The 24,127-nt window shown below is 41.3% G+C and overlaps 1 protein-coding gene across 1 annotated transcript; it reads right to left on the bottom strand.

Annotated features, from left to right (window-relative positions):
- LOC139542771 (prostaglandin E synthase 3-like) lies at positions 1-12,332 on the bottom strand. Its single transcript, XM_071348591.1, has 8 exons — positions 12,155-12,332; positions 2,399-2,512; positions 2,200-2,269; positions 1,975-2,073; positions 994-1,131; positions 808-864; positions 558-585; positions 1-384 (listed from the first exon to the last, which is right to left on the bottom strand). Coding segments are annotated over exons 1-8 (528 nt in total). The 5' UTR covers positions 12,157-12,332; the 3' UTR covers positions 1-364.
- Between the last annotated feature and the right edge of the window lie 11,795 nt (positions 12,333-24,127).

The following is a 24,127-nucleotide window of genomic DNA, read 5'->3' as shown; positions in this document are numbered from 1 at the left end:
TGTAAAACATTTGTCCGTTTAATTACACTTCATAACATTAGTCAACTGCTCATAAATGTCTTCACATGTATTGTTTTCTAGGTTGAGGATGATTACTATACAGTACTTCAGAACAAATCATAAATGCTTACTTGTAATAATTAATAGTAAAACAGGATACGCCAAGAGTGCAGCACTGCAAATGGAAGTGGAGACTGCTGCTCCGTACAACACTATACATATTAACCTTCAGTGGACTGATTGGAAAAGAGCTCTGGATTTAAATGTGGCTACCGACTCATGTACAGTGTTTTTACCCACTGCCTTCTATTTCAAGATAGTCTTGATGATTCCTCCTGCCTTCCTTTCTGGATTTTGAGACCTTTTATTCCAAATCAGGCATTTCTGAAAATAAAACCAACAGTTATAAATAATGTAAAGTAAACAAATGGCCACATGGTCAAAAAATATACTTCGCATGGAACATTTTGCATCAAAACATTTTCAGGGTTAAGGGATGTCTGGGTATAAAATTTCATTCGAAAGCTCAGTATCTGGTCAGAAAACATTTCACTTACTTTCATCGTCACTATCTGCAGACTCATCCTAAAAAGGAATAGAAAAAAAGCATGCGATCAAGCGAAATATGACCATTGCAATTAAGGTTTTGCAAGTGCTTATTGTGTCCCACACATTCTGAAGAGACACTGATCATTAATTAGCAAACCCATATACAAGAGGGACATGACTTGAGTGAGATATGTTTTTGTATTAAGCCAAGTGAAGTGAAACTGAGGGAAAGAAGGAACTCCACAGAAAAGCTCTTACATCATCAACATCATCTAGATCAGGTAGGCAGTCTTCCCCTCCCATGTTGTTCATCATCTGCAACCAGAATCACACATTACAGCTGTAGACAAATATCATCATGTTGGCTTATATTACTTGTACAATCTTTGCCCAACCTTTCATACAGCAATCAAGTGCAAGTTCAGTTTGCACTAGGGCCCTTACTTTAGCCATCGCTTCTTGTGTGTTGAATGCCATATCCCCGTCTCCCCCCTCTGGGAAATTATCGAAGTTGCCTAGTTCCTCGTCTGAGTCGCCCTCCCAGTCCTTCCAGTTGTTAAAGTCGACACTGAGCCAAGTTAACTGTTGAGGAATATCTTGCATGACAAAAAGGCATTGCAGATGCTCGTTTGGAGGATGTGTTCAGTGTTCCAAAATCAATTATGCACCAAATACAGAAAATGTGCATTTAAATTAACTATATAGATATATTAGTTATCTATATATTTAACTAATATATAACTACATACAAAAGTATGTGGACACCCCTTCAAATTAGTGGATTTGGTTATTTCAGCCACACCCGTTCCTGACAGGTGTATGAAATCGAGCACACATCCATACAATCTCCATAGTTTCATTGGCAGTAGAACAGCATTAATGAAAAGCAACATCAGCACAAGACGTGTTGGAAGCTTCATGAAAATGTTCAATATTCTCAATATGCTCATTACTCTCAAATGTTGTGCACAAATTTGTTTACATCCCTGTCAGTGAGCAGTTCTCCTGGAACTCTGTAGTGAGTATTACAACTGAGGACAGATTTTTTTTATTTTTTTTTTTATACATGCTTCAGCACTCGCCGGTCCTGTTCTCTGAGCTTGTTGCCTAACATTTCCACTTCACAAAAACAGCACTTAGTCGACTGGGGAAGCTCTAGCAGGGAAGAAATTTGAACAACTGACTTGTTGAAAAGGTGGCATCCCATGACAGTGCCATGTTGAAAGTCACTGAGCTCTTCAGCACTGGCCATTCTACTGCCAATGTTTGTCTATGGAGATTGGATGGAGGTGTGCTCAATTTTATACACCCGCCAGCAACGGGTGTGGCTGAAATAGCCAAATCTGCTAATTTGAAAGGGTGTCAAGATACTTTTGGCCATTTAGTGTATATATTATGGAAAATATATTATACACCATCACTGACCTTAGCCTTCTCTTTTGTTAGCCTAGGCCACGCTTTCCCAGGTTCAGCTTTTCGTAAACAGCACAACACTGACCGATCTGTGCGTTTGTGAATGGATTCCTGTGTATACAAGAGTGTACATGAACACTTTCATGCTGCAAAACTAAGTCCCCTTAGTTATATCTTGTCAGATGCAATCTGCATCTTGTCCTGAAGACAGGAAGACAATGCAATGAAGTTACTCACATTTTGATCAATGCCTTCGAAAAGGTCTACTTCGTTCTCATGTTTGACTTGATCAGTTCCTCCAAGACAACTGGTGAAGGGAGGGGTGAAAGGAAATTCAGCATAAATGTGACTAAATCTGAATGAGGAATTATCAAATGCCTAGAGCAGTCCGCCAAACGTCTCCTTTAAACCTCCACTGACAGAAGTTATAACTCACCTGAAAACAAACTTTGCATCCTCGAAATTGATCTTGACATCCTTGCTGTCCGCTACGCAGAACTCGATGTAGACGGAGTCCCGCCTGTCATACCACTTAGCAGTCGCCGGATGCCTGGGATCACAGATGAAGAAACTCAATGAATGACAACATTCTACAGAAAATGTAGAGAGTTACCAGTGCCTTTTTCTTCTCCAGGACAGAAAGGTTGGCTTCAGACCAAAGTCAATGTATCAATCATCACTGAAAAGGAATACAACTAAACTTCCGGAGGACCTATCATGCTTTCACTCCCTCTACCTCCTTATCCACTGCTAAAGCCACTTTCTATCAGTCTAAATTTCAAGCTTCTGCCTCTACCCCAAAGAAACTCACACCTTGTCTCTCAATTGTCCACCCCTGCGGACCACGTTTTCAACCACTTTGAAAAGGTTGACGACATCCGCTCCTCATTCACTCAGCCTATTGAGTTCACTGGTCCCACACACAGAACTACCCTACGCCTTGAACTCTTTCTCGCGTCTCTCCAGATGAAATCCTTCGACTAGTGAGGTCTTGCCACCCAACCTAATCCCCTGTATTCCCTTGTCTGGAGATCTTCTCCCATTTCTCACTACCCTCATCCCTGACTGTGTTCCTTCGGACTTCAAAATGGCCCGAGTGACTCTCCTCCTCAAGAAACAAAACACTCGATCCCTCTAACGTCAAAATACAGACCGGTATCCCGTTATAATTTTATTTTTAAACACTGGAGCTGACCAACTCCTGCTCTCTCTCTCAGAATGATGTTCTTAACCCTAACCAGCCATGCTTCAAGATAGGGTCACTCAACCTAGACTGCTCTTCTGTGTCAGAGGCTCTCCGCATTGCCAAATCCGACTCGCTCTACTCTGTGTCGAAGGCAGCGGATAGATCTAGGAAGATGAGAACAGTGAACCATCAGATCCTCCTTTCCACTCTCTCAGGGCTGGGCGCCTCAGGCATACTCTTGGATCGCATCCTACCTGGCAGGCCGTTCCTACCAGGGGACATGGTGAAGCTCTGTCTGCAACACGTACTCTCACTACTGGTATCCCCCATGGCTTGGTTCTAGGCCCTGTCCTCTCAACACACCAAGTCATTCAGCTCTGTCATATCCTCACATGGTCTCATATCATTTCTATGCAGATGACAACTCCTTTTTTCTTTCCAACACCCAGGTGGTGACACGCACCTCTGTGTGCCTGGCAGAGATTTCAGCATGGATGTCGGCCAACCACCTCAATCTCAAAAAGACAGAGCTGCTCTACCTCCAGGGGAAGGCTTGCCCGCTCCATGACCTCGCCATTAGTTTCCCCCCTCCCAAAATGCAAAAAAATAAAAATGACACTGGACAACACCCTGTCGTTCTCTGCAAACAACAAAGCAGTGCTCACTCGTGCATTTTGATGATCTACAACATCCGCAGAGTAAGACCCTACCTCACACAGAAAGCGGCGCAGGTCCTAATCCAGGCACTTGTCATCTCCCATCTGGACTACTGCAACTCGCTGTTGGCTGGGCTCCCCCTTATTCCGTCAAACCCATGCAACTTATCAATAACGCTACAGCCCACCTGGCATTTAACCTTCCCAAATTCTCCCATGTCACCCCGCTCCACTGGCTTCCAGACAAAGCTCGCAGACCATAGTACTTGCCTACGAAGCAGCAAGAGGAACTTCCCCTCCCTTCCTTCAGGCTATGCTCAAACTCTACACCACAACCCGAGTACTCCGTTCTGCCACCTCTGGTCTCTTGGCCCTCCCACACCTAAGGAAGGGCAGCTCCCGCTCAGCCCAGTCCAAGCTCTTCTCTGTCCTGGCACTCCAATGGTGGAACCAGCTTCCCCCTCAAGCTAGGACAGCAGAACCCCTGCCCATCTTCCAAAAAGATCTGAAACCCTACCTTCAAAGAGTATCATAAAAAAAAATAATACCACAGCACCACCACTCAATGGAAAAAGTAGACTGGCACTTGACCGCCCCCTACTACTAGCTTTGACTTTGCTGATAGTAAGTACATTTTACCTCAAAGTAGCTATGACTGATGTGGTTGTCTCAGATAGCCATCTTAACCTGTTTGGGATAGGGGGCAGCATTTTCACGTTCGGATGAAAAGCGTGCCCAGAGTAAACTTCCTGCTACTCTGGCCCAGAAGCTAATATATGCATATTATTAGTAGTATTGGATAGAAAACACTCTGAAGTTTCTAAAACTATTTGAATGATGTCTGTGAGTATAACAGAACTCATATGGCAGGCAAAAACCTGAGAAACAATCTTACCAGGAAGTGGGAAATCTGAGGTTTGTAGTTTTTCCAACTCTTTGCCTATCGAATATACAGTGGAAATGGGGTCATATTGCACTTCCTAATGCTTCCACTAGATATCAACAGTCTTTAGAACCTTGTTTGATGCTTCTACTGTGAAGGAGGGGGGGAAGGAGAGCTGATTGAGTCAGGGGTCTGCCAGAGTGGTATGAGCTGGTCACGCATGCTCACGTGAGAGCGACCTGCGTTCCATTGCAATTCTAAAGAACATTGTTGAAGAAAGAATTCTACAATTCTAAAGAACATTGTTCTATACATCGTTTGACATGTTTCTACGAACTGTAATATAACTTTTTGAACTTTTTATCTGAACTTTCGCCTGGACTTGCCCGCGACTCGTGAGTTTGGATTGTGAACTGAACGCGCTAACAAAAGGAGGTATTTGGACATAAATTATGGACTTTATAGAACAAATCAAACATTTATTGTGGAACTGGGATTCCTGGGAGTGCATTCTGATGAAGATCATCAAAGGTAAGTGAATATTTATAACGCTATTTCTGACTTCTGTTGACTCCACAATATGGCGGGTATCTGCATTGCTTGTTTGTCTGAGCGCCGTACTCAGATTATTGCATGGTTTGCTTTTTCCGTAAAGCTTTTTTGAAATCTGACACAGCGGTTGCATTAAGGAGAAGTATATCTATAATTCTGTGCATAACACTTATCTTTTATCAAAGTTTATTATGAGTATTTCTGTAAATTGATGTGGCTCTCTGAAAATTTGCCGGATGTTTTCGAGGCACAACATTACTGACCATAAAGCACCAAAGTAAACTGACATTTTTGGATATAAATATGAACTTTATCAAACAAAACATACATGTATTGTGTAACATGAAGTCCTGAGTGTCATCTGATGAAGATCAAAGGTTAACTTCTCTAGGGTAGGGGGCAGCATTTTCACATTTGGATGAAAAGCATACCCAAATTCAACTGCCAGTTACTCATCCCCAGGAGATAAGATATGTATATTGGATAGACAACACTCTGAAGTTTCTAAAACCGTTTGAATCATGTCTGGGAGTATAACAGAACGTATTTAGCAGGTGAAACCCCGAGGACAAACCATTCAGATGTGTATTTTATTTTTTTGAGGTCACTTTTTTAAAATATATTTTTTTAATTTTTTATCCCCTTTTCTCCCCAATTTTCGTGGTATCCAATCGCTAGTAATTACTATCTTGTCTCATTGCTACAACTCCCGTACGGGCTCGGGAGAGACGAAGGTCGAAAGCCATGCGTCCTCCGAAGCACAACCCAACCAAGCCGCACTGCTTCTTAACACAGCGCGCCTCCAACCCGGAAGCCAGCCGCACCAATGTGTCGGAGGAAACACCGTGCACCCGGCCCCCTCGGTTAGCGCGCACTGCGCCCGGCCCGCCACAGGAGTCGCTGGAGCGCGATGAGACAAGGATATCCCTACCGGCCAAACCCTCCCTAACCCGGACGACGCTAGGCCAATTGTGCGTCGCCCCACGGACCTCCCGGTCGCGGCCGGCTGCGACAGAGCCTGGGCGCGAACCCAGAGACTCTGGTGGCGCAGCTAGCACTGCGATGCAGTGCCCTAGACCACTGCGCCACCCGGGAGGCTGAGGTCACTCTTTTCAATGAGTTTATTGGGAAACCAGATTTCTAAGCAAATTACTTGCAGTTCCTACGGCTTCCACTAGATGTCAACAGTCCTGAGAAATAGGTTGAGGTTATTCCTTTGCGTAATGAAGAAATACGGCCATCTTGAAGTCGAGGCACTCCAGGTGTCCTGGACATGCGCTTCAATCAAACAGAAGGCATGCTACATATCGTTTTAATCCTGTATTGAACACATATCCCGTCTTCAATTTTATCGATTATTAACGTTAAAAAATACCTAAAGTTGTATTACATAAGTAGTTTGACATTTTTTGGAAACGTTTACAGGTAACCTTTGAGATATTTTGTCGTCACGTTTGAGCAAGTTGGATATATATTGACGGAATTAAACGAACAAAAGGACCATTTGTGATGTTTATGGGACATATTGGAGTGCCAACAACAGAAGCTCGTCAAAGGCATGAATTATATTTTTATTTCTGCGTTTTGTGTCGCGCCTGCAGGGTTGAAATGTTCTCTCTGTTGTTTACTATGGTGCTATGCTCAGATAATAGCATAGTATGCTTTCGCTGAAAAGCCTATTTGAATTCTGACATGTTGGCTGGATTCACAACCAGTGTAGCTTTAATTTGGTATCTTTCATGTGTGATGTAATGAAAGTTTGATTTTATAGTAATTTTCATAGTAATAAATTTTTATTTGGCGCTCTGCATTTTCTCAGGCTTTTTGCCAAGTGATACAGTAGCGTCTTGCCTAAACTCAGATTTTTGGATATAAATATGAACTTTCCGAAACAAAGAATACATGTATTGTGTAACATGAAGTCCTATGAGTGTCATCTGATGAAGATTATCAAAGGTTAGTGATTAATTTTCTCTATTTCTGCTTTTTGTTACTGCTCTCTTTAGCTGGAAAAATGGCTGTCTTTTTCTGTGACTTGGCTCATACCTAACAATCATTTGGTATGCTTTCGTCGTAAAGCCTTTTTTAAATCGGACACTGTGGCTGGATTTACAACAAGTGTAGCTTTAAAATGGTGTAAAATACTTGTATGTTTGAGGAATTTAAATTATGGAATTTCTGTTTTTTTGAATTTGGCGCCCTGCAGTTTCACTGGCTGTTGACGAGGTGGGACGTTACCGTCCCACATACCCTAGAGAGGTTAATGATTCATTTTCTCTATTTCTGCTTTTTGTGACTCCTCTCTTTGGCTGGAAAATGGCTGTGTGTTTTTGTGACTCGGAGCTGACCTAACAATCATAAGGTGTGCTTTCGCTGTAAAGTATTTTTGAAATCGGACACGATGGGTAGATTAACAAGAAGTTTAGCTTTAATTTGGTCTATTGCACTTGTGAATGTATGAAAGTTGCATATTTCTAAAAAATATTTCTGAATTTCGGGCGCTGCATTTTCAGCGGAATGTTGTCGAGGGAACCCCTAGCCATAAGAATTAAGGTACACTAAATATAAGTCGCCCTGGATAAGAGCTACTGCTAAATGATTAAAATGTAAAGGATCCCTTGCTGTTATTTTGCAGAATATTTATATAAAATAAAAATAAAAAGCAATGTCATGGACAGAAAACTGCTAGAAAAATCCCCTTAAATCATTACAGTTAAGATTTCGGGAGTGTTAACTGATCCTGGATATGTCACCAAGGACATATTATACCCCAGTGCTAGTAACAGAGTTGGAGGCAGAGGACAAACAGCTGTGGTGCACCTGCATTTAACAGGTGGAACAGAGTTGCAAGTTGTGTCAAAAGGCAGATGTATAAGGTTGCCAATAAAGGTACCAATTGAAAATGGCTGAGCATTTAGTTAGAAGCAACCCGGCTGTCAACAGAGTCATGATGATCTCATCAAAAGGGGATGGAAAATACTGGCCACACTTCCTTTACTCTTTTAGTGTGCCCAGTGATGGAGGGTCAAAGCATAGGTCTTCAAACCTGACATTATGTCAAGAACAATTTACTAGTAGACTATATGGTTTTATTTGTGATACGCTTCTTGGCATAAAGATGGTGCCATACTGGATAGCTGTCGTTTTGCAAGCTCTGACCCAACTTTGCTATTTTCGGATTATTTTGTAGGTTATGTTTTCTAAATAAACCCGCTAGAATTTCTTACAACCAACAATTACTTTTGAACCTCAGATTGGAAGCCGGAATTGAGAACTGCCACTTCAACTCATCTGCCCTGGGCTCTTTCTGTAATTCTTACCCATGGTTCACCTGTCTTGGAATACCTGATGGTAAAAGGGTCTGCATTTGATCTTGAGGGAGTTTTCAGCTGTTATCGTGACTGTTGCATAAATTCAACTTCAGGAAAAGAGAAATAACAAGCTGGCACAAAACTGTACGAGGCTATAACCAAGCAGAAAAACATACATCCAGAGGCTGCTTTTCTGGTTACCGCCGATTCATTAACTTCTTATGGCTGCAGGGGCAGTATTGAGTAGCTTGGATGAAAGGTGCACAGAGGTGCCCAGAATAAACGGCCTGCTCCTCAGTCATAGTTGCTAATATATGCATATTATTATTAGTATTGGATAGAAAACACTCTGAAGAATCTAAAACTGTTTGAATTATGTCTGTGAGTATAACAGAACTCATATGGCAGGCAAAAACCTGAGAAGTTCCACCTCCTGTTTGGATTTTTTCTGGGGCTGCTAGATTTTCAACCAAGCTCCCAATGAAATTACAGCGAGATATGGATGAGTTTTCACTTCCTACGGCTTCCACTAGATGTCAACAGAACTTTGTCTGATGACTAATGTGAAGGGGGGCCGAAGGAGACAGGAATGAGTAATCACTGCCATGAGGTGATCACGCATTGAACACGCGCGTTCACGTGAGAGGCAGCTCCGTTCCCTCGCTCAACTGAAGTCAATGTAATTCTCCAGTTGGAACGTTATTCAAGATGTATGTTAACAATATTCTAAAGATTGATTCAGTACATCGTTTGACATGTTTCTACTGACTGTTACGGAACTTTTGGACATTGTCACATTATAGTGGACGCGCTTTGTGACTTTGGAATTGTTTACCAAACGCGCTAACCAAAGTAGCTAATTGGACATAAATAACGGACATTAACGAACAAATCAAGCATTTATTGTGGACCTGGGATTCCTGGAATACTTTCTGATGTAGATCAAAGGTAAGGGAATATTTATCATGTAATTTCTTGTTTATGTTGACGTCAACATGGCGGCCAATTGCGACTAATTTTTCTGAGCGCCGTCTCAGATTATTGCATGGTTTGCTTTTTCCGTAAGTTAAAAAAAATAATCTGACACAGCGGTTGCATTAAGGAGAGGTATATCTATAATTCCATGTGTATAACTTGTATTATCATCTACATTTATGATGAGTATTTCTGTTGAAACGATGTGACTATGCAAAATCACTTGATGTTTTTGGAACTAGTGAATGTAACGCACCAATGTAAACAGATTTTTTTTTATATAAATATGAACTTTATCAAACAAAACATGCATGTATTGTGGAACATGAAGTCCTATGAGTGTCATCTGATGAAGATCATCAAAGGTTAGTGATTAATTTTATCTCTTTCTGCTTTTTGTGACTGCTATCTTTGGCTGGAAAAATGGCTGTGCTTATTGTGGTTTGGTGGTGACCTAACAATCGTTTGTAGTGCTTTTGCTGAAAAGCATATTTGAAATCGGACACTATGGTGGGATTAACAACAAGATTACCTTTAAAATTATATAAGACACATGTATGTTTGTATGTGCTGCACATGTATGTGCTGCCTACCACCACTCAGTCAGACTGCTGTATCAAATCATAGACTTAATTATAACATAATTGCACACAGAAATACGAGCCTTAGGTCATTAATATGGTAGAATCCGAAAACTATCATCTCGAAAACAAGACGTTTATTCTTTCAGTGAAATACGGAACCGTTCCGTATTTTATCTAACGGGTGGCATCCCATAAGTCTAAATATTCCTGTTACATTGCACAACCTTCAATGTCATGTCATAATTACGTAAAATTCTGGCAAATTAGGCAGCCCAAACTGTTGCATATACACCGACTCTGCGTGCAATGAACGCAAGAGAAGTGACACAATTTCACCTGGTTAATATTGCCTGCGAACCTGGATTTCTTTTAGCTAAATATGCAGGTTTAAAAATATATACTTCTGTGTATTGATTTTAAGAAAGGCATTGATGTTTATGGTTAGGTACACATTGGAGCAACGATAAGCACTGCATCGATTATATGCAGCACAGGACACGCTAGATAAACTAGTAATATCATCAACCATGTGTAGTTATCTAGTGATTATGATTGATTATTTTTTATAAGATAAGTTTAATGCTAGCTAGCAACTTACCTTGGCTTCTACTGCATTTGCGTAACAGGCAGGCTCCTCGTGGAGTGCAATGTAATCAGGTGGTTAGAGCATTGGACTAGTTAACTGTAAGGTTGCAAGAGTGAATCCCCCGAGCTGACAAGGTAAAAATCTGTCTTTCTGCCCCTGAACGAGGCAGTTAACCCACTGTTCGTTCCTAGGCCGTCATTGAAAATAAGAATGTGTTCTTAACTGACTTGCGTAGTTAAATAAAGGTGTAAAAAAAATATTCCAAAAATAGCGATTTCCGATTACGAAAACTTGAAATCGGCCCTAATTAAATCGGCCATTCCGATTAATCAGTCGACCTCTAATCTAGATAGCTAAAGTTACACAATCCTTCCATATTCTTGTTCAAAGTCAAAAGTAAGCATTGTAGGCTATGTCAACGACATGGGCTAAACCAGAGGTTTGAGACTACTTTTGCCCTCACTGCCTAAGATGAATGTGATTAATCTTACCATACTGACAATTGATGTTAAATGCACCACTTTAGGACATCCATTAAATGAGCATTATGTATCATTGGCTAGTTAGCCATCCCTCTTGGCTTCCTTGCAGGCTTCCTTACAGTTAGCAGCCGACAGTAGGATGACCAACCTTTCATTTTGTTGAGATTAACTGGACATTATCTATGTGCATAGTATGCATGTAAATATTTTGTAAAATAAAACTGTCAGTCATTCACCATTAGAATAAAGCTAAAGTTACTTATAACCAGAACACTTCGCTAACTAGTGAGGTGAGGTTACTAACATGTCATGATGGGATTCCAGTTCAAATGTGGTAAACATCCATGGGGATCGATCAACATGCTAATAGAATAGTTAGTTAATCAGTTGTTAGGTAACTAGCAAATATATTTTATAGCTAACGATAACTCAGGGGGGAAAAATGGAATGCACACCACATGCCATGCGGTGTACTTGCGCACTACCTAGCCAACTTCCATCATTAGCTAACTAACGTTAGATAACTAGCGTCTACTATAGCAGGGAATTTAGCCCATGACTGAACAATGTGAGCATAGACAGAAACCTAGTTATATTCAGTTTGGTTAAGCAGTTTCTAAATCTGGTTAACGTTAGTAGCTATTTCAATCCTTGCTGTTAGTTACTAGTACTAGCTTTTTTTACATTTATTTTCTAACGTTACTAGCTAGCTAGTTAGCGAGCAAATCAACTGACCGACATTCGCATGATTATATTTAGTGACTTGCATTTAAATGAGCTAGCTTGGTAGCCAACAGATACCTAACAAGGCCCATCGTCGCTAGGGGTCCCTCCCGCCTTTCGTAAAAGCATGTTGGTATGCTAGGTAGCTAACTTGCTATAACCTTAACGAAACCAACGACGTTAGCTAGCTAGTGGCGCTAGCGTGCTCTTGCGGACTACATTTTACAGAAGCTCGCAATTCATCACAAACTTACATGTCTTGTTGTAGATGTGTGATAGCCTTCTCCTTGGGGATACAGAATCTATTTACAATACTGTCCTTATGGGGATTTCGTTTCAATGGGCTGTACAAAAATGTGCTATATCCATACACTGCAAAGCCACCGTTTCTATGACTCGCGGACTGTGCATCTTCTTTATCTGTGGATTTTATATCTCGGTTGGCAACCAACTTTAAGGTGCATTACCGCCACCAGCTGGACTGGAGTGTGGACCAGAGACAGTGAAGGTCTAAATCCTACCCAATAATATCGTCTCCCTAAGGAAACGAATTACATAATTAAATACTACATCCCCTGAAAAGGTATTCAGCAGTTCATTTAATCCTGGCTCTTCAACCCCATTACTCCTCAAATCTAATAACAATTGCTCCCTTTCTCTCACATATTTCTGGCACTGAAATAGAACATGTTCCACTGTCTCCATCTCCTCCTGACAATGATCACACCTCCCAGTCGATGTTTCCCCACCACTTTCAATGTACTATTTAGCCTTGTGTGTGCCAGTCTTAGCCTGTAGACATCCCTGCCCCGACCCTTTCCTGGATCTTATACAGGTGTCTTCCCTTACTCTCACTGTTCCACAACTCTTTCCACTTATTTTTAACCACTGTTTTTATTAATCCCTTGACTTCTGCTTTACTGATTGATATTTCCATCTCAACATTAGGATGTTTAAGAGCCTGCTTGGCAATAATATCCACTTCCTCATTCCCCTCTACTCCCACATGAGCTGGTACCCAGAGGAACGTCACAAATACCGCCATCTGTTTCACACTATACAAACCTCATACAATACATCCTGTCTGCTCGAAGACATACATGAATTTAAGCTCATCAGTGCTGCACAGGTGTCAGAGCAGATGACTACCCTGTCTGGCCCCACCTCCTCCACCCACTCTGCAGCCAATAGTATGGCCAACAACTCCATTGTGTAAACAGATAAATCATCCGTTGCTCTTTTCGTCACTGCCACCTTAAAACTCAGGAACACTAAAAGCTGCTCCTGTTTAAGGGTCCTTAGATCCATCTGTGAATATGTTCAAGAAAGCATAGTACTGTGTTCTTAAATGTTCACTTACAACTGAATCTACTCCTTCCTCAACATCTCGTACCCTCTCAAGCAACCCTAGATCTATCACTGGTTGAGGAAGACACCAAGGTGGGATAGCAAGAACAACCACAGAGGGGCCGGACTCTGGATCTCTGGTATTGCGACTTCTTCGATGAGGTTTAACGGCAGTTGGCATTCAATAAATGTTGCATTACCGCCACCTACTACACTGGTGTATTACACCTTTATACTTTCCTTAATAAAAAAAAAATACTCTACCATCTAACACTACACTCACAATTAAAAATAAATGAATACCATACTCCACTATTTAAATCTATTTAGTCCTACTTCAGGCCAACAGCCAGAAAGAATGGGACACCACCACTTAACACACCCTGTAACTCTTCTGACATCAAATCTTGCACACACCAAATACCTCTGCAGCTGCCACCACAACCTTTATTTCTGCGACTTATGTTCCATCCCTGCAGTACAGTTGATAACCATTACTGTAAATGCCAAAAATCCAATCTTACTTAAACATATATCACTTGGTGATTAATCCCTCTGTACTGGTACAGATCTACAGTGCCCTCCACTAATATTGGCACCCATGGTAAACATGAGCAAAATGGGCTGTGAAAAAAAGGTCTTTGCTGTTTATCCTCTTGGTCTTTCATTCTAAAAAATTCACAAAAATCAAACCTTTAATTGAAGTAAAATGATTGAAAAAAATACATGTGAAATAAATATTTCTCTCCAAAACATGTGTGCACCCCGAGAAATTCTTATGAGTAAAATCTAACTGAACTATATTCCCATTCATATTTTACGATTTTAAGTTCACCTGAGTGATTAGGAACACTTAAGTGGTAAGCCATGACTTAGTGTTTCACTGGGGTATAAATTTGAGGTGACACACGGGCCAAGTTCCCATAGCCATCAATCACTATGGGAAAGACCAGAGAATACAGTAATGATGTGCGACAAGATTGTTGAGCTGCACAAATCAGGAAATGGCTTAAAAAATATATCTCAACGGTTGAAAATGGCCATTTCCACAATCAGGGCAATACTTAAGAAGTTTAAAGCAACTGGAGATGTTAACAATCGGCCTGGAAAAGAATGTGTGTCTATATTGACCTCACGCACAGTGAGGAGGATAGTAAGAGTGGACAAAAAATATCCAAGGATCACAGCTGGAGAATTGCAGACGTCAGTTGGGTCTTGGGGTCAGAAAGTCTCCAAAACTATGAACTAATGCCACCTACATAACCACAAGTTGTTTGGGAGGGTTGCCATAAAAAGCCTTTGCTGTCATCAAACAACAGACTCAAGTGCCTACAGTTTGCCAAACATTACTGGATCTTTCAATGGGACCGGGTTCCATGGTCAGATGAGACCAAAATACAGCTTTTTTTAAAACAAACACCAGAGGTGGGTTTGGCATAGACAGAAAGATAGCCATGCAGAAAAGTACCTCATCCCCACTGTGAAGAATGGTGATGGATCTTTGATGTTGTGGGGCTGTTCTTCTTCCAAAGGTCATGGACAACTTGTTAGGATACATGGACTCAATTATGTACCAGCAGATATTAAATCAAAACCTGACTGCTTCTGCTAGGAATCTTAAACTGGGCCATGGTTGGATCTTCCAGCAGGACAATGATCCAAAGCACACCTCAAAATCAACCCAAAAATGGTTCACTGACCACTGAATCAAGGTTTTGCCATGGCCGTCCCAGTCCCCTGACCTAAACCCCATAGAGAACTTGTTGGATGAGCTGAAGAGGACAGTCCACAAGCGTGTACCTCGGAATCTGAAGGATCTGGAGATATTCTGTATGGAGGAATGGTCTGATCCCTTGCCATGTGTTCTCCAACCTCATTATGCATTATAGGAGAAGACTCAGAGCTGTTATCATGGCAAAGGGAGGTTGCACATAGTATTGAATGAAGGGGTGCCAATAATTGTGGCACACATATATTTGAGAAAAATATGTTTTATGATAAGGTTTTTTTCCCTTTAAATTATTTTAATTTAATTAAAGGTTAGAGTTTTGCTCATATTTTTAATGAAAGACCAAGAGGATAAATATTTATTTTTTTCACAGGCCGTTTTGCTTATATTTACCAAGGGTGCCAATATTAGTGGAGGGCACTGTATACCACACTCCTTCCGTGGCCTCCAACTGCTCTTAAACGCTAGTAAAACCAAATGCATGCTTTTCAACTGTTCGCTGCCCGCACCCGCCCGCCTCACACCTCTGGACGGTTCTGACCTAGAATATGTGGACAACTACAAATACCTAGGTGTCTGGTTAGACTGTAAACTCTCCTTCCAGACTCATATTAAACATCTCCAATCCAAAATCAAATCTAGAGTCGGCTTTCTATTTCGCAACAAAGCCTCCTTCACTCGCGCCGCCAAACATACCCTAGTAAAACTGACTATCCTACCGATCCTCGACTTCGGCGATGTCATCTATAAAATAGCTTCCAATACTCTACTCAGCAAACTGGATGCAGTCTAACACAGTGCCATCCGTACTAACCAACGAGTAATCTAACAATTCCACAACTACTACCTTATACACACACAAGTGTAAAGGGATAAAGCAGAATATGTACATAAAGATATATGAATGAGTGATGGTACAGAACGGCATAGGCAAGATGCAGTAGATGGTATAGAGTACAGTATATACATATGAGATGAGTAATGTAGGGTATATAAACATAAAGTGGCATAGTTTTAAGTGGCTAGTGATACATGTATTACATAACGATGGCAAGATGCAGTAGATGATATAGAGTACAGTATATACATATGAGATGAGTAATATAGGGTATGTAAACATTATATTAAGTGGCATTGTTTAAAGTGGCTAGTGATACATTTTTACATCAATTTCCATTATTAAAGTGGCTGGAGTTGAGTCAGTATGTTGGCAGCAGCCACTCAATGTTAGTGGTGGCTGTTTAACAGTCTGATGGCCTTGATATAGAAGCTGTTTTTCAGTCTCTCGGTCCCTGCTTTGATGCACCTGTACTGACAACGCCTTCTGGATGATAGCGGGGTGAACAGGCAGTGGCTCGGGTGGTTGTTGTCCTTGATGATCTTTATGGCCTTCCTGTGATATCGGGTGGTGTAGGTGTCCTGGAGGGCAGGTAGTTTGCTACGAGCATCACAAACACCAGGAATCAATCTTCCCCTTCAGTTGGTCAGCTTTCACATTTACTGCTACCCCAGTAATCACTCCTTCCAATGTCGGCCTTTTCTTTAGAGCAAAACAATTCACATCTCTTGCCCCCATTCGTTTAACATGGAGCGCCTGCTCCCTCTGACCAGCAGAAACACAAACAATTATCACAAGAACACTTCTGGTTACCCTCACTGATTCCACAGCATCCAAATCTGTTTTCACCCACTCTGAAACCACAAATGGATCAGCCAAAAATTGATCACTTTTTCAAAAAACTTCACTCCTGTCATACTCATCTTTATCCTGACCCTCGGTGCAACCCTCGGGCTCCGAGAACTTCACACCTCCAATACTTTGCCCTCATTCACTTCAATTTCTCCTCCTATCTTCAACTCACTCTGCTTACACAGTCTACCATTCTTTTTTAACAAACCATCTCCCTTAAACCAACTCAAGCTCACCCTCTTCCTCCTGCTCTCTCTTAGACCTCCTCTGTCTCTTTTTCCCATAATTTCTCCTCTGTATGGTATTGCGACTGATAGCGTGTTCAAAACAACTGGGAACTCGGCACCACCAATGACGCCATGACTCGGCTAATGCAAATTTAACGTTTCGAGAACATTCCAATAAATCTAATAACATAACATTGTATTTGTCACATGCTTAGTAGACAACAGGTAAAACAGTGAAATGATTATACCTCGTTAAATACAAATGGGTACTCGGACCTCGGAAATCTCTGACTTCCGAGCAATCAAGACAACTGTGAACTCTGAAAAAAAACGAGCTCCAACTGGGAAAAGTGATTTTGAAAGGTCATCCAAATCAGAATTCCAAGTCTGTAACTCGGGCCTCTTTCTAGAGCTCCGACTTTCTGACCTGAAGATCACTGACGTCATGATTTGACCTCGTATTTTTTAGAGTTCCCAGTTGCCTTGAAAGCACCATTACTTGCGGTTCCTTTTCCAACAATGCAATAGTATCCAGCTGAGCAGCCTGTCACCAAAACCAATCCTATCGCCATCTACTGGAAGTGATTAATCCCTACAACACACATGAATTTCTTTCCTAGATTACTTTCTGCTTTCTTTTCCGCCTTTCCTAGCTTCCTAGGAAAAGGGAGCTAGTAAAGAAAGAAAGGAGCCAGGGAAAGAGGAAAGGGAAGTAGGGAAGGAAAGGTAGCTAGGAAAATAGGAAAGGAAGCTAGGAAAGGCAGAACAGAAATGGAGCTAGGAAGAGGTAAGAAAAGAAGGACATTAATCTAGGAAAGAAAAGGAGTAAAGGGAGCTAGGAAAAGAGGAAGGGTCCTAGTAAAGGAGGTTAGGAAGGAAAGGAGGTTAGGAAAGGAAGCTAGACAATTAGGAAATTAAGCTATGAAAGGAGGAAATGGGAGCTAGGAAAAGAGGAACGCTAGCAAGAAAAGGAGGAAATTAATCTAGGAAATTAGGATTTCACATGTATGTGGTAGGGACCAATGACAGTATATATGAAAGGACAAAGCCATCGATTACGTGACACCAATTATTTTCTATGTGAAGACTCAAATACCGAAATCAAGCCAAATTAAGTCAGTTAAAATGGTGTCTCATGGAGACATAACATAAAGTTTGAGCTACTCCAGGAAAAGATGTTGCAGGGTAGCTCAGTGTTGCTGCCCAATCTCATTGAGTAACGTAAACGCACCCCATTCCGTACAAATGTGCGTAACCGCGACATTCAAACGAGGCTACAAAGAAAACTAATGGGACTGTAGTGACTGTGTTGACTTCAAAATCGGGGGTGTGAACTAGGTTTCTATTCAAGCGTTGATCGACATGGTAATGGCTCTATAGTATTGGAGAAAAGTAAAAATAAATAAAAAAACGGACCCTCCGTTACATCTTGACGTGTCATGTCGTAACATACAGCACGCATAAAGCAACTATTTCTGTTTTACAATCTCTCTCCACAAGGTGTAGCACTTCTCTCATCGTTTAAAAACAAGAAATGGACAGTGACGGGGGTAAGGGGGGGTACCGCTGTTTACTTCTAAGATCACTTTAGCACCGCCCTAAAAACCCGATTCAAATTCGACACAGACCTTAAAATAGGTATGTAATGACACATTATATAAACTCTTTAGTGTTTTATTTACATTTTAGAGGCGATGGGGTGTTAAGTTGGACAGATCGAGTGAAAAAAGCAATTTTCCCACACATCTGTCCTTCTCACTACCACGCATTAGTTTCGCTACCCCAACCGCCATTTAAAAAAATACCCGACGGGGCTCATTGCCTGCTTGAATTATGCAGAAACAAGCAGTGTTTAGGTCATGTAATCGATTTTTTTGGAAATGGGAGAAATTGTGCTTTACAATGGTATTGACATTACAGTTGATCTGGAAGTATTACGTTTTTGGGGCGCTAAAATAAGGGCCATTGTACAGACCAAGGCGATGTACGAGTTTACGTTACCTGAAGTTGAAGGCCGACTGGGGTACCGTTGGCTGCCATTAGAAATAATTATTTACACAAAGATTTTTCCATTCACTATAGATGGGTTAGCTGACAACACGAAGATTATGCACGTGCGTTGATGGGGCAGAAGTCCATCTGTAGTTATGATTCTGGATGGTCAGATAGCTAGCAACAATGACATGAAGCTGCCATGTGGGGAATCATAGGTCCATCTTGTTATTGACACCATGTCTTGTTTTGAGGAGCTCCACGTGCTAAATTCCTGCACTTCAAATTTTCAATTTCTCCTGCACCTAAATATAAACAGTAACGTTACCAGCACCTACAATTATTACCGACGCCTATTTTTATGCAAGTCAAGCACTGCTCGTCAGGTCTATGCTAAAATTAGCTAGTTAGTTAACCAACAGCTAACTATGTATTTGAGAGAAATACTCATTGTGCAAATGTATTTACGTTTTCAATACTGGTGAAAGTAATTAAAAAAAATACCAGTAGGTAAGGGACAACCAAGCGCACAAATTTTTAAATAGCCTAGGTGCAATAGTGGAGGCTGGTGGGAGGAGCTATAGGAGGACAGGCTCATTGTAATGGATGGAATGGATTTAATGGAACGGAGTCAAACATATGGTTTCCATGTTTGATGTGTTCAATACCGTTCCATCTTTATTCCATTCCAGCTATTACAATGAGCCTGTCCTCCTATAGCTTCTCACACCAGCATCCTCTGGTGTGATCAAAGAATTACATATAGAAACCCTATTAATTTCATATGATCTCTGTAGAAAAAGACAAAGGGAGTCATCTATCTCATCACCTGTTCATGTGGGAAAGCCCACGTAGAACAAACGAAAAACACAATTAAAACAAAGCATAGCTGAACAGCGCAGCTCAATCAGGTGTAAGAACACAGACTATCCAGTAGCTGCTCACTTTGTTGAAGCTAACCATCCCCTCCCTCAAATACACAGGGATTGATCAAATTTCTCTACCAAGGAGAGGAGGTAACATTGAGATCCTACCTTCAACTACAGAGAGAGGCCTACTGGATATCCTATTTAAAAACATTGACCCCTAGTGGTCTGAATTTTGACTTTGGCCCCTCTTATGAAGAATTATATTTTCTATAAAAAAAAGTCTATAAATTAATATATTCTTTCTACAGCTTATCAGCATACACCCAATATGTTCACCATGATGGTGCTTATTATTCTCATTATGGTTGAACCGAAAGATTACATGTAACAAACATTTTATGAAATTGGAAACAAAATATGTGAAATTAAATTAAACTCTACAGGATCGGTATCGCTGAGCTAACGTAGGCTAATGTGATTAGCATGAGGTTGTACGTAACAAGAACATTTCCCAAGACATAGACATACCTGATATTGGCAGGAGAATGACATTGTTCATCTAACTGCACTGTCCAATATACAGTACCTATTACAGTGAAAGAATACCATGCTATTGTTTGAGGAGTGCACACAGTTATGAACTTGAAATGTTAATAACCCAAATAGGCACATTTGGGCAGTGTTGATACAACATTTTGAACAAAAAGCTTATTTTTTCTTTGTATTATCTTTCACCAGATCTAATGTGTTATATATTCCCACATTTCCACAAACCTCAAAGTGTTTCCTTTCAAATAGTACCGAGAAAAATGCATATCCTTGCTTCAGGGCCTGAGCTACAGGCAGTTAGATTTGGGTGTCATTTTAGACAAAAATTGAAAAAAAGCGTCCGATCCTTAATTAAGAGATTTTAAAACCTACCCTAACCAGAAACCATGGAAAGATGGCGGCATTCTCGCAAAACTGAAAGTGCTTACCACCGCATTTAACCATGGAAAGATGACCGGGAATATGGCCGAATACAAACAGCGTAGTTATTCCCTCCGCTAGGCAATCAAACAAGCGAAATGGGACAAAGGAGTCGCAATTCAACGGCTCAGACACGAGGCGTACAGTTGGAAGTCAGAAGTTTACAAATATTTAGGTTGGCGTCATTAAAACTCGTTTTTCAACCACCACACATTTCTTGTTAACAAACTATAGGTTTTGGCAAGTTGGTTAGTACATCTACTTTGTGGATGACAAGTAATTTTCCAACAATTGTTTACAGACAGATTATTTCACTGTATCACAATTCCAGTGGGTCAGATGTTTACATACACTAAGTTGACTGTGCCTTTAAACAGCTTGGAAAATTCCAGAAAATGATGTCATGTCTTTAGATAGGCTAATTGACATCATTTGAGTCAATTGGAGGTGTACCTGTGGATGCAGTTCAAAGCCTACCTTCAAACTCAGTACGTCTTTGCTTGACATCATGGGAAAATCAAAAGAAAATCAGCCAAGATCTCAGAAAGAAAATTGTAGACCTCCACAAGTCTAGTTCATCCTTGGGAGCAATTTCCAAATGCCTGAAGGTACCACGTTCATCTGTACAAACAATAGCACGGAAGTATAAACACCATGATCATGCAACCGTCATACCGCTCAGGAAGGAGACCCGTTCTGTCTCCTAGAGATGAACGTACTTTGGTGCAAAAAGTGCAAATCAATCTCAGAACAACAGCAAAGGACCTTGTGAAGATGCTGGAGGAAACCGGTACAAAAGTATCTATATGCACAGTAAAACGAGTCCTTTAACGACATAACCTGAAAGGCTGCTCAGCAAGGAAGAAGCCACTGCTCCAAAACCGCCATAAAAAGCCAGACTACGGTTTGCAACTGCACACATGGGAACAAATATCATACTTTTTGGATAAATGTCCTCTGGTCTGATGAAACAAAAATAGAACTGTTTGGCCATAATGACCATCATTAAGTTTGGAGGAAAAAGGGGGAGGCTTGCAAGCCGAAGAACACCATCCCAAATGTGAAGCATGGGGGTGGCAGTATCATGTTGTGGGGGTGCTTGGCTACAGGAGGGACTGGTGCACTTCTCAACCTAGATGGCTTCATGAGGGAGAAAAATTGAAGCAACATCTCAAGACAAGACAGAAGTCAGGAAGTTTAAGCTTGGTCACAAATGGGTCTTCCAAATGGACAATGACCCCAAGCATATTTCCAAAGTTGTGGCAAATTGGCTTACGGACAACAAAGTCAAGGTATTGGAGTGGCCATCACAAAGCCCTGACCTCAATCCTATAGAACATTTGTGGGCAGAACTGAAAAAACGTGTGAGAGCAAGGAGGCCTACAAACCTGACTCAGTTACACCAGCTCTGTCAGGAGGAATGGGCCAAAATTCACCCAACTTATTGTGGGAAGCTTGTGGAAGGCTACCTGCAACGTTTGACACAAGTTAAACAATTTAAAGGCAATGCTATCAAATACTAATTGAGTGTACGTAAACTTCTGACCCACTGGGAATGTGATGAAAGAAATAAAAGCTAAAATAAATCATTCTCTACTATTATTCTGACTTTTCACATTCTTAAAATAAAGTGGTGATCCTAACTGACAGGAATTTTTACTAGGATTAAAATGTCAGGAATTGTGAAAAACTGAGTTTAAATGTATTTGGCTAAGGTGTATGTAAACTTCCGACTTCAACTGTATGTAAATGAGATATTTCATTTTCGATAAAGTTGAAAACATTTCTCAAAACATGTTTTCACTTTGTCATTATGGGGTAGTGTGTAGATGAGTGAGAAAATCAATCAATATAATTAACTTCGAATTCAGGCGGATTAAGTCCAGGGGTATGAATACATTCTGAAGACACTATAGCCAAGATATCATTACCTATTGTGTATTGTTTCTTTCGCTGCACTGTTGGGAAGGGCCTGCACGTATTTCACTGTTCGTCTACAGTCGTGGCCAAAAGTTGAGAACGACACAAATACACATTTTCACCAAGTCTGCTGCCTCAGTTTGTACGATGGCAATTTGCATGTACTCCAGAATGTTATGAAGAGTGATCAAATGAATTGCAAAGTCCCTCTTTGCCATGCAAATGAACTGAATCCCCCAAAAAACATTTCCACTGCATTTCAGACCTGTCACAAAAAGACCAGCCGACATCATGTCAGTGATTCTCTCGTTAACACAGGTGTGAGTGTTGACGAGGACAAGGCTGGAGATCACTCTGTCATGCTGATTGAGTTCGAATAACAGACTGGAAGCTTCAAAAGGAGGGTGGTGCTTGGAATCATTGTTCTTCCTTGGTCAACCATGGTTACCTGCAAAGAAACACGTGCCGTCATCATTGCTTTGCACAAAAAAGGCTTCACAGGCAAGGATATTGCTGCCAGTAAGATTGCACCTAAATCAACCATTTATCGGATCAAGAACTTCAAGGAGAGCGGTTCAATTGTTGTGAAGGCGGCTTCAGGGCGCCCAAGAAAGTCCAGCAAGCGCCAGGACCATCTCCTAAAGTTGATTCAGCCGCGGGATCGGGGCACCACCAGTACAGAGCTTGCTCAGGAATGGCAGCAGACAGGTGTGAGTGCATCTGCACGCAGTGAGGCGAAGACTTTTGGAGGATGGCCTGGTGTCAAGAAGGGCAGCAAAGAAGCCACTCCTCTCCAGGAAAAACATCAGGGACAGACGGATATCCTGCAAAAGGTACAGAGATTGGACTGCTGAGGACTGGGGTAAAGTCATTTTCTCTGATGAATCCCCTTTCCGATTGTTTGGGGCATTCGGAAAAAAGCTTGTCCGGAGAAGACAAGGTGAGCGCTACCATCAGTCCTGTGTCATGCCAACAGTAAAGCACCCTGAGACCATTCATGTGTGGGGTTGCTTCTCAGCCAAGGGAGTGGGCTCACTCACAATTTTGCCTAAGAACACAGCCATGAATACAGAATGGTACCAACACACCCTCCGAGAGCAACTTCTCCCAACCATCCAGGAACAGTTGTGACGAACAATGCCTTTTCCAGCATGATGGAACACCTTGCCATAAGGCAAAAGTGATAATTAAGTGGCTCGGGGAACAACACATCTATATTTTGGGTCCATGGCCAGGAAACTCCCCAGACCTTAACCCCATTGAGAACCTGTGGTCAATCCTCAAGAGGCGGGGGGACAAACAAAAACCCACAAATTCAGACAAACTCCAAGCATTGATTATGCAAGAATGGGCTGCCATCAGTCAGGATGTGGCCCAGAAGTTAATTGACAGCATGCCAGGGTGGATTGTAGAGGTCTTGAAAAAGGATCAACACTGCAAATATTCACTCTTTGCATCAACTTCTTGTAATTGTCAATAAAAGC

Source organism: Salvelinus alpinus, chromosome 17, assembly GCF_045679555.1.
Source record: "Salvelinus alpinus chromosome 17, SLU_Salpinus.1, whole genome shotgun sequence".
NCBI lineage: Eukaryota > Metazoa > Chordata > Actinopteri > Salmoniformes > Salmonidae > Salvelinus > Salvelinus alpinus.
This window is presented reverse-complemented; position numbering and strand designations above follow the sequence as displayed.